The sequence below is a fragment of the Mustela erminea genome, chromosome 1 (genome assembly GCF_009829155.1).
Source record: "Mustela erminea isolate mMusErm1 chromosome 1, mMusErm1.Pri, whole genome shotgun sequence".
Lineage (NCBI taxonomy): Eukaryota > Metazoa > Chordata > Mammalia > Carnivora > Mustelidae > Mustela > Mustela erminea.
Window position 1 is genome coordinate 165861084 of NC_045614.1, and position 11973 is coordinate 165873056.

Consider the following 11973-nt stretch of genomic DNA (forward strand, 5'->3'; position numbering starts at 1 on the left):
TATGAGGAACTGACTCATTCAGTTATGGAGGCTGAGGAGTCCCATGATTGCCATCTTCAAGGTGGATGTCCAGGAAAGCTGGAGGTATAGTTCTAGTCCAAACCTAAAGCCCTGAGAACCAAGGTAGCTAATGGTGTAAGATCCAGTCTGAGTCTGAAGGCCCAAGAACAGGGAGGCTGATGATGTAAGTCCTGGTCCAAGACTGAAGGCCGTGAAACTAGGAGTGTTAATGTCTAAGGGCAGGACAAGATGGGTGCCCTAGCTCAAGCAAAGAATAAATTCACTCTTCATCCACATTTTTGTCCTATTCAGGCCCCAATAGATTGGATGACGCCCATGAAATTGGGGAGAGTGAGCTTTTTTTCTTAGTCTACTGATTCAAATGCTAATCTATTCTGGAAACATCTTCACAGACACACCCAGCAAGCAATAATATTTGACCAGCTATCTGAGCATGCCTTAGCCCAATCAGGTTGACATAAAAGGAGCCATCACAAGGTATACGGAACATTTATTGATACTTACTATTTGTCAGTTGCTGAGCTAAGTGCTTTTCCTCATTTCATCCTCAGCACATTATTTTGCATTATAATCTATTATTATAATAATAATAATTTAGGGAAACTCAGCAAGGTCACACACCTAGCAGGTGACCTCCTTAATTCAAGCCTATCTAATATCGAGGTGTTTGTTTTTGGTTCCTGCATTATGCTGCTCCTTATAGTTATGATTCTCAAATGGAGTAGGGATAAGGTTATGTCCCCCAAACCAGAGACATACGATATTCGGGAGGGACTAATTTGCAAAAATCTACCAGGAGATTAAAAAAAAAATTTTTTTAAAGATTTTATTTATTTGTCAGAGAGAGAGGGAGAGCAAGCAAGCACAGGCAGACAGAATGGCAGGCAGAGGCAGAGGGAGATGCAGGCTCCCTGCCAAGCAAGGAGCCCGATGTGGGACTCGATCCCAGGACGCTAGGATCATGACCTGAGCCAAAGGCAGCGGCTTAACCAACTGAGCCACCCAGGCGTCCCTACCAGGAGATTTTAAATGGTTCCTTAGAGCTACCCCCACCTGAATATCACTGAACTAGGTAATTTTCAGGCTTCTTTTCATAGCTAATCTTTTTTTTTTTAATTCAAGTATAATTAAAATGCAATGTTATATTAGTTTCAATTGTACAATATGATTCAACAACTTTAAATGTTACACAGTGCTTTCTAGCTAGACTTTTATGACTTTAGGATCCTACTGCTGAGAAGGAAGGAAACTTTTATTGTTATTGGCTGCCATGAGACTGAATCTAGTAAATTCCATTGCTCTTTGTTGTCCTCTAATGGCCTGCTTGAATCCAGCAGTCACTGGTTCCGCGTGGCCTCCTTCAATAACTTGCTGTCTTTAGACCAGCCTCTGATCAGAAACTTTATTAAGTCAGCCCTGATTTGTCTTCTGATCATACCTCTTAGATAACATATTGAAAATGCCAGCTGGGTCACCTATGGTGTTCCTCTAATTAGACTGCCATAGGCATAATTTTGTTAATATTGCTATAACAACAAATAACCATGTCACCGATGGCCATGATCCAATTATAAACTGTACATCAAGCAATTACTATCTTTATAGGTGGCAAATATAAGTTGACCAAGGGTCACTATAACTGAGAGTGGCACCCACAATTCTATTTTCTGATATCCAAAAGGTGTGTGACACCTTCCATCAGGACATTGTCTCGTGACAACTCCCCTTCTAAAGAGACTGGTGGAAAGAAGGTAACATCAGAATCAGGCTATTGCCCAGGTGCATTTTCATGCATTTCTTTTCCTATCCTCACTGAGAGCTGGGGAGAGGGGGAGTGTTTCAACATAGGTTGGACTTTGACTAATGAAAAAATTGAAAAAGTCCTATTGAGAGCTGTTCCTGGAAGCTTGTGCAGATTCCTTAGCACTAAAATGTAACCGAGAGTAGAAAAAGGATGACCGTTCCATTTGATGAATCAGCCCAAGGAGGCACTGTCTTTTTTAGTAGTTTCAAGCACATGGCCTGTGCCTTACCTCTGCCTGATAGGGATTGCCTATTCTGCTGCCGCAGAAACTCAGCTACTTCTCACTTCTTCTCCTTCTTCTCCTTCTTCTCCTTCTTCTTCTTCTTCTTCTTTTTTTAAGATTTTATTTATTTATGAGAGAGAGAGAGCACAAGCAAGCAGGGGGTGAAAAGAGGGAGAGGGGATCTTAAGCAGACCCCGCGCTTATTACAGAGCCCATCCCTTGGCTGGATCTGCCCACTCTGAGATTATGACCTGAGCAGAAATCACGAGCGTGATGCCAAACCGACTGAGCCACCCAAGGGCCCCTATTTCTCATTTCTCCTGGGAGTTTTCATTCTCCTTCTCCTTGTCCTTCCCCCTCCCTAACTCTGCCTCTGGCTCAGATGCATCTTCCACAAGCCTACACCCTGGTGCTTCAAGCGTTGGCTGAGAAGATGGGGTGGGAAAGGCGGAAGGTGCGGGGGTATGCAAACCTACCCTCTCTTTGTCTCAGGAGCCTGCGAGAGCGGTGCTCCTCACTGCAGGCCCCGCCGCCCCGCCAGCCGTTGTCCTGCTCCATGAACTGCAGCTGCCCCTAATATTCCATAGCTCAGAAAGGCTTCGAGTTCCACGTTCCTTGCAAATAGTTCTTTCCTAAGGGGATTATATTCCAGAAGACAAATGAGGGAGTGAAGCCTGCAATTTTTGCCTCTAGCTCAGTGGACCAACATCTCTGTCATTATTTACAGAACATTGCTATATGCCAGAAATTATGCTAAGTCCTCTGCACATATAAATTGTATCCCTTTTAGCTCAGCTTTCAGTCCCTCATCCCTGTGAAAGGTGACCCTGGTCCCACTTTGGCTCTTTTCCCTGGACTAGATTTCTGAGGAGCCGCATGGAACCGCTGCCTCCTTCCTCAGCCAAGAACACCCCCTTCCCAGCTTCTCATCCCTAGAGTTGCTGCCTTGGCTCCCATTTAGATCCTGTCCTTTGTTTCTCTGTTCCCCCACGGTCTTCTCCTAGTGCCATCAATCTGTGACATTTTCTCTGCCATCAGACAGTAGGGAGAGCAAGGACAGTGGGGGCCCCTGATCCTGCATTTGTAGTTCTTCTCCTGAATACACTTTGCGTGGCAGGATACAAAGGCCTGGCTCTATGGTGCCATCAGTACCACTATTCCAGGTATGTCGTACTTCAATCGGCTTTTACAGGTCAGCCAAAATCCACCCCAGCTCTAATACTGTTTCTTTATAATATGTGTTCTAAGTTGCAAACAGTGGATTTGCAAATGCAGTTATGGAGCATAATCTGTTGATATGTTAGGAACTGTCTAATTTGGGGGGAATATAAAACAACACAGAAAAAGTTGCATTGTTGTGGCTTGAAGGAGTAACCTTAAAACATAGCTTTTAGAAAGAGCAGTCTTTTTTTTTTTTTTTAAATAAAGATTTGTTTATTTATTTGACAGAGAGAGAGATCGTGAGTAGGCAGAGAGTCAGGCAGAGAGAGAGGGGGAAGCAGACTCCCCACTGAGCAGAGAGCCCAATGCGGAGCTGGATCCCAGGACCCTGAGATCATGACCTGAGCTGAAGGCAGAGGCTTAACCCACTGAGCCACCCACGCACCCCAAGCAGTCTATTTCTACATGGGACTTCAGTTTTGTCCCATGAAAAAACTAAATTAAGTTTTAAATGAAGTGTGTAGTTTTCTACTTCAAATCTAAGCAACAAGCCATAATAATTGGCAGCTGGAGAGAACACCATTGGAAGGTTTGTTCCTTCAGAGTAACACTGGTGTCTTTTCCATCTCTGTTCTTTACATCTGGCTCAGCTAGTTCATGGCATTGAGTCTGATTTCAGTAAATGTTGGTGAATGCTGTTTTTGAACAGATAGAATACTAGTGTCTATGCAAGCAAGTATTCCAAACTGAACTAAATTATTTATCTTAAACTGAGTCTCTCCCTTTCCCCTCAAATACTTTTCTCTGATGCTTATTTTTATAGTGTGCAATTAAAGGTTGGCGGGTGGCTGTTACAGATGATGGAATATTGGTTGAATGCCCAGACAGGAGGAGAGCTTCACACCCTGTCTTATTCTTATCACTCTATCTTTGGATAAGGGAGTCAAGAGTTGGTTTGGAGCTTTTGTATTTAGCCCATCACTTGGTTCATTATTTGTCTGAAGTCTTTTATGCCTAATAAAAGTTTTGAGTGTGAGCTCCTTGAGGCAGGAACTATGACCCTAGAGAAGGGTCTAGCCTAGAGAAGGAAGGAAATGACTCTCATTTGTTAAGTATCCACGGAGTCAAGCATTGTTCTGAGTGGGTTATACTCATGGTCTCATTTAATTAACACAATAGTCTTAAGATATAAGTTGTTCTCAATATAGAGTTGAGAAAACTGAAGAATAGAAGTCTTAAGGAATTCACCAAAATCACAGTTAATAAAGTTCACCATTATACTCGTGCTCCTAGCACAGTGCCTTATACATAATGTTCAGTAAACAGCTGTTCTAAGATCTGTTATGCTTTGAATGGTCTCGTTGCTTTACTCTTTGGCACCACCTTTACATTAAATGTGTTTAATTTAATAATAATGATAGTTTGAGACATTTTGGTGAATGCACAATGATTTCATGTTTGACATACATCATTTAATTAGATTTATACTCACTTTTTTGGTAGAGCAGAATGATGTGTTCTTCTCTTTCCTCTCCCCCTCCACTCTCTCCTCCTCCTCCTCCTCCTCCTTCTTCTTCTTCTTGATAAACAGATAAGTTTCTATCTCTATCATAAACAATTCAAAGTTTTGTGATATACATATATATATATAACTATATATAGATAGATAGATATACCTATCTATCTATCTATATATACATACACATATATATGAAATCAATGGCAACATTGGTGGGATTGTTGAGGGAGTCTCCAATCTGCCTCAAGAGACTGAGGTACAGGATAAAGATTAGGAAAGGTATCTTAGAGAAAAAAGTATTTGAATTGAGACAAGTGACAAATTCTTTCTTTTCTTTTCTTAAGCTTTTATTTATTTGAGAGAGGGAGAGTATGAGCTGGAGGGAGGGAGAGAGAGAGAATCTAAAGCAGACTCTGTGCTGTGCAAAGAGCCTGATAGGCTGATCCCACCACCTCGAGATCATGACCCAAGGTAAAACCAAGAACCAGCCGCCCAACTGACTGAGCTACCCAGGTGCTGCACGAATTATTTCTTCTTAGCCAGATGAAAGGAGGACATCCAAGGCAGTAGGGGGAGCAAGTACAAAGATACAAGGTTTGAAAAAGTCTGCACGACATTTAACGTAGCGGCATGGTTGTTTGCATGTGAAGTTATCACAGGAAGATGGGGATGAAGAAGTAATCATAAAAAATACCATTAATTTCACACTTACTCTACATCAGTTAGATTGCTAAGAGCTTCAACAACCCATGACTGTTATTCTTATTTTAGGAATAGGTCTTGATGAAATCCCAATAGTTCACACTAGGGTTTTGGGAATATCAACTTTAGCTTAATTCCAAAGTCATAGAGCTTGTAAGTGATCAAGCCAACTCTTTAATCAGGTCAGTCTGATACTAAAGCAATTGCACTTTTCCACCATGGAAGAGTACTTTCCAAAGTTAAAAATGCAGGATAGAAAAAGTTGTGTAGGCTCTGCTAAGGAATCTGGACTTTATTCTTGCTACTATGAAGAGCAGTGAAAAGGCTTTAGAACTGTTTAAAAAAAAATCACACTTTTAAAATTGGATTTTGGACATTCTGGAGGCTGGAATACCAAGAAGGAACATACTTCATTTATAAAGAGATATTAAAGCTCGAACCAAAACAGTAGAACTGGGGACAGAGACAGAGGATAGATCCCATGAATAGTTGAAAGAACAATAAAAATATTTGGTGATTGATACACTAAATGAGGGAGGAAAAGAGGAGAGTACTTCCCGGTTTTAGAATATGGGTATCATGTGCTGTGATGCCATTAACAACATGGATACCGGCAGAGACATGAGTTTGCATCAGAAGAAGTGTTATTAAGGTGAATTTTAAGAGGAAGGAGTTGGTGGGGTGTGTGGGTGGCAAAGTCAGTTGAGCATCTGACTCTTGGTTTCAGTTCAGGTCCTGATCTCAGGGTCATGAGATGTCTCTCCTTCTCCCTCTGTACCCACCTCCCCGGAGTGCTTGCTTTCCCTCTCTCTCTCTCTGTCATAAATAAATAAATCTTTAAGAAAGGAAAAAAGAGAGTAAGGAGTTTGTGACTGCTGTAGACATTCAAGGGGAGAAGATTAGTCACTTGAAATGAAAGCTCAGAAGGTCTCAAGAGAGGCTAGATTAGGAATCCTTTGATTTGAGGGCCATTAAGGTGAATCATCAGAATTTTAATGGAATGATCAGTGGCAGAGGGATCTTCCAGAGTGATGGGGAGAGGACCAGAAGAGAGCATTGGTATGGAAGACCTGATCATATGAGCTGTGGAGACAATGGGAGAGTAGAAGATTGGGATAGGGAAGGTGGGCCTTTCCTCCCAAGAGGAAGGTGAGAGATCAGCAAGGCAGGAGGGGAACACAGGACAAGACCAAGACGTATTTTTGTAAGTCGAGTACGAAGAACTGATAGGTAGTGATTAAGATGGAGGAAAGAAAGGGCACATGGGTGGCTCAGTGGGTTAAAGCCTCTGCCTTCGGCTCAGGTCATGATCCCAGGGTCCTGGGATTGAGCCCCACATCGGGCTCTCTGCTCAGAGGGAAGCCTGCTTCCCTATCTCTCTCTCTGCCTGCCTCTCTGCCTACTTGTGATCTCTGTCAAATAAATAAATAAAATCTTTAAAAACTTTAAAAATAAAAAAAAAAGATGGAGGAAAGAAGAGGGCGAATGATGGAGGCCTGCAGACCACTGGAAGGGGAATGTGGACGAGAGAGACACCACTTCTTCTGGGTCAAGTTGGCTGATCAGTGGGTTAATTTGGAAGCAAGGACTGGGGCAAAATTATGTGCTCATGTGTAGTTGCAAGTTGAGTTGTAGTTTTAAGGCATCAAGTGCGACCTCATCTAGGTGATGATAATAACTGACTCAAAAGCATAATTTTCCCTTTCCTTACTGGGAAGTTCTGTGAGTTATCGGGTCAAATAGTCATCTTCAGGGAAAGTCTGAGACCCTGAGAAAGTCACGTAGTGTCCCTCTCAGTTTCTCCTCTAATGTTCTTCTGTAGGTAAAACAACAACAACAACAACAACAAACAGGTTAAAATGAGTATGGTAGGGAATCCCTGAAGAGAAAAATGAGATCCATTAGAAGGTAGAAGTAGGCTGTCTGTGTTTTACATGTATGAAATGCTTGGTGGCTTTTACTACCCATGTTCCCTGCTGGCCCCACTCCTATGCTCTTCCAGGTATGCTGCCCTCCCCACCCCCTCCTGACCTAAGCTCCTGACAGCAAGGCTGCTCAACCCCCTTTCCTCTCTGATATCAGGAACACTTTTGCTTTTTTCCATCTCCATCTATTGTACATGAATTGTGTGTGTACCCAATTTCTTTCTCCCATTTGATGTTATGTGTCTGCGGTACTGGGAATGTCTTCTTTTTCTTTTATCCTCCACCATCCCTTCACATTAGCAAACACTGAAGATTTATTTACTAAATTAATATGATTTTCTTTTAATGCACGACCAAACAAAGCTAGCTGAGATGAAATAACAGAGGTTGTAAGTGTAGAATTTGACTGTTCGAAACTAAGGTCTTCCAATTTTCAGCCCTCTGCTGTTTCCCTAATTCTTTATCTCTCTAGAGCCATTAAGCAAGTGCTAGGGGCCAGGTAAGGAGAGAATGAGTGAAAGCATGCATTAAGACAGAAGCCTGGATAGCCCAGGAAAATATCTGTTGAGTCACTTTTTACTCTCCCTGAAACCTGTTGTTAGGTCATTTATCTTTGTCACAGCCTACCTTCCCCTGTCACTCTCTGAGGTAAGGGTCACATCCAGTGTGCTGAACTAGAACTCTGGTGCTTCTTGCGGATATCTCTGATGGCAAAGACATACATAGAGATCGCTAGTGCCCTTACCAGAATGCTACTTTACCTTATGAACACAGTTATCCCATTTAAAACAAACCCTCTTCAGGACACCTGGGTGGCTCCGGCGGTTACGTGTCTGCCTTTGGCTCAGGTTGTGATCCTGGGATTGAGTCCCACATCAGGCTCCTTGCTTGGGAGGAGCCTCCTTCTCCCTCTGCCTGCCACTCCCTCTGCTTGTGCTTTCTCTCTCTGACAAATAATAAAATCTTAAAAGCAAAATAAAATAAAGAAAACAAACCCTCTTTATCTACAGTCTTGCTTTAAGTAGGTATAGGACAGCCGTCCATGCTACACCTATGGCGCATGGACAGATTTTAAAAGTTATTTTGTGTACACATCTTATCAGGAAATGAGTAAAGAAAGACCAGATACAATGTATATGCAAGTGAAAATTTATAACATATAATTATGACCAGGCCGGCATAATTCCTTTCTTCTGTACCCACCTTAGCTCCTTTTCCTCACTTGAAATTGGGTTTTTCATAGTTACCTGCCAAAACCCTCCTTTCAAGTTATTAACTGAGAATAATTTAAAGTAGTACACTTAACCAAGTATACTTGTAGTGTAATAGCACAGGATTCTCTGGTAGCCATAGATTTCATTTCTTGAGTTAAGTGGTGAGGGAAACATGGTTTTGTAGCTATTCCGCATGGTATTGAGAAAAATTACATCGTGATGGCAATAACCCATTGTATCTAAAAGTGAAGCCCACCCTGGATATGTAGTATAGGGCTCAGGTCAAAAAAAGACTTTGTCATATAAGTACTCATGGTAGTACTTAGGTAGGGTTGAGATCTAACTTGGTTCGCTCATACATGCCTTTTTAGATTTAATCTTTTCCTCCGTATCAAACCTACAAGACATGGTATTTGTTTCATCTCATGAAAATGTAAAAAACATCCAGTAATATCCCCCTTTATTTTTTGTTTATTAAGTTAAATTAGCCAACATATAGTATATCATTAGTCTCTGATGTAGTGTTCAGGGATTCATTAGTTGCGTATAACACCCAGTGCTCATCCCATCACATGCCCTCCATAATACCCCGCACCCAGTTACCCCTACCTTCGTCCCCCCTTCTCTGAAACCCTGAGTTTGTTTCCTGGAGTCCTAAGTGTCTCATGGTTTTTCTCCCTAATTTCTTCCCATTCAGTTTTCACCTCCCTTCCCCTATGGTTCTCTGCGCTATTCCTTATGTTCCACATATGAGTGAAACTATAGGATAATTGCCTTTCTCTGCTTGACTTATTTCACTTAGCAGAAGTGGGATCCCCATTTGTTTGATGGAGTTGAAGCTAAAGTTGAAAGAAAAAAAATCCAGGTTTTGCAGTTTTCCTGGCAGTAACTTGTCCTTTCAATGACCTTTATTTTTATAACTCTAACTTCAGTAGCTCTAATAGTGGGTATCTTTTTCACTGTACGTTGTTTAAAATTTTGTTAGTAGAGTCTGTTTCTGGTATCACAGATATTATCTACAAAGGCCACTAAGACAAGAGGTAGGGGATGCCTGGGTGGCTCAGTCAATTAAGTGTCTGCTTTCCTTCTGCCTGCTGCTCCCCCTGCTTGTGCTCTCTCCCCCCTGACAAATAAATAAAAATCTTAAAAGAAAAAAAAAATGACCAGAGGACATAGAGAACTGATGTGGGGACTACCAAATGTGTTCTTCATTCCCTTGATTCCTAATTCTTTCCTTCCAATTATCTATGACATGGGCACTGGGTGAATCCTCATGAATTGCCTTTAAGAAAACAAGGACACTGACATAAAATGCATCACATTGTCCAACGGGATGATCTATCTTAACTTACCTGAGACGTACAAAAACTTCATAGACAGTGAGCCCACAGCGAGCAGACTACCAAGAACTTCACAACCACCACAGAGATGTGTAGATGCTTGGAACAACCAGTTCACATTTATTTTGTGTCAAACCAAGCAGAAAGTAACTCTATAGTTGAGTTACTTCCTCTTTTGAAAAACCAAAAAGATAGTAAACATAGTTGAAAACAGACAGACAGAATGTGGTCAAACTTGCAATAGGCCCAGTGAATGGATTGTATCTCTGGGTTACAAGTTGTGGTTCCTCAAGAGGGGTGGTTGGCCTAGAAAGAAGCCACTGGATGAATTCCTCTAACTCCGTAGCACTGAGGAAAAATCTCCACTTTCCTCCATGGACAAAAGTTAGCTTGATCCATGTACCAAAGTCTGGGTAAATATAAATATTTGACTTTGCTTTTTTAAAGCTTCTTAAGATATTTTGATGGTTACTTTTTTCCAGAGTTTTAATTTTGGGAGAAATTATTTTGTCCTTAGGATCATCCGTGGCCTCTCGATAACTGGGCATTTTTTCTCGTTCTGCTGAAGAGAGTCTCTGGTCTGTAGAAGCCATTGTATGTTTCAGAGTTTCTGGTTGTAGGAGTTTGTGAAGTTGTTCTATGATCTCTTTACCCTTTTCTCCTTCCAGAACTTCTAAACAGTGAATGCTGGAGCAAGAATTCTGGTTTTCCAGTTCTGTCACCTTCTTCTTTAAAGTATCAATATCTTTTTTCAAAGAGAAGATATCTTTAGTTATTGTGGATTGTTTGGTTTCATTAACATTCATTCTGGTTTCCAGTACCTCCAACTGCTTCTGATAAAAATCAATCTTTCCCTGGATTTTGGATACTACACCAACAATGTCAGTCATCTGGCTGAGGAGTTCAATTTGGGTGGTTTTAATATCCCGGAGCATTGCTGTAAGATTCATTTCTTCATCAGTACTGAGAACATCTTTATCACAATCATGGGAAGGCATAGTTGGATGTCTAGTTGAATCTGGGTGCTGGTTCTTACATGTATGGTAAACATTTTTAAGAGATTGTCTGATTTTGGAGATGTTGGAAGTGCACATCTGCCCAGCAGCAGCTTTTACCCTTTGGGTTTGAAGTTTGTGCATCTTAATAAAACAAGAGGTAGAGTGATGGGAAACCTGACCAAAATCAAAGAAAGAAGCAGTATCAGAATGAAATGGTCTTTTTCTTACTATTTGTTGGATGTCTTTCCTGATAACATGATAGAATGTCCTATGGAGAACATCAAGGGTAATAGTGGGCACTCTTGGGTGGTAAGCTGCTTATGGGGTGGTCCAGCTGGAGAGATCTGTGAAATAATGGTCAACTACAAGGAATCTTTTATATGGTAATCAGTGACCTAGTGCTGATGTCACAATGGTTGCTGGTTTGAAATACATTTAACCAGAGGTGCCTCAGTGGCTCAGCTGATTAAATGTCTATAACTCTTAATCTCAGCTCAGATCTTGATCTCAGGGTTGTGAGTTCAAGCCCCACATTGGGTTCCACATGGTGTGGAGCCTACTTTAAAAAAATAAAAAGAGTACATTTAACCATAAGGCAACAACTTTCAAAAGTTTTGCTCACAGGACACTTTCCACTCGTAAAAATTGAGGAACACAGACCTTTTTTTCATATAGGTTATGTTAATTGATATTCTTTATTAGAAATTAAATCTAAGAAAGTCTTAAGATATTAATTTATTAAATTAAAAAGAAGTTAAACTCATTACATCTTAAAGTAAAAGATACCTTTTTAGGAAAAATAATTACATTTTCTGAAAGAAAAATAATGTTTACATATTTGCAAATGTTTTAAATACCTGGATTAATAGGAAATGCCTAAATTCTCATATCTGCTTCTGCATTATTTCTGTTGTGATATGTTGTTTCAGTTGAGGATATGAACAAAATATGGCCTCATAGAAATATGTAAGTGGAAAGGAAGAAGTATTTTAATAGCCTTTTCAAATAATTGAAGATCTTATTCTTTGCTACTCTGCCAAAATTTGACAAATGATAGTTATTTAGA

General features: G+C 40.8%; 1 protein-coding gene across 1 annotated transcript; it reads right to left on the minus strand.

Moving 5' to 3' along the window:
- Positions 1-9998: 9998 nt before the first annotated feature.
- Positions 9999-11266, minus strand: CCDC54 (coiled-coil domain containing 54). Its single transcript, XM_032301774.1, has one exon. The coding sequence runs from the start codon at positions 11046-11048 to the stop codon at positions 10062-10064; it is 987 nt and encodes a 328-aa protein (XP_032157665.1). The 5' UTR covers positions 11049-11266; the 3' UTR covers positions 9999-10061.
- Between the last annotated feature and the right edge of the window lie 707 nt (positions 11267-11973).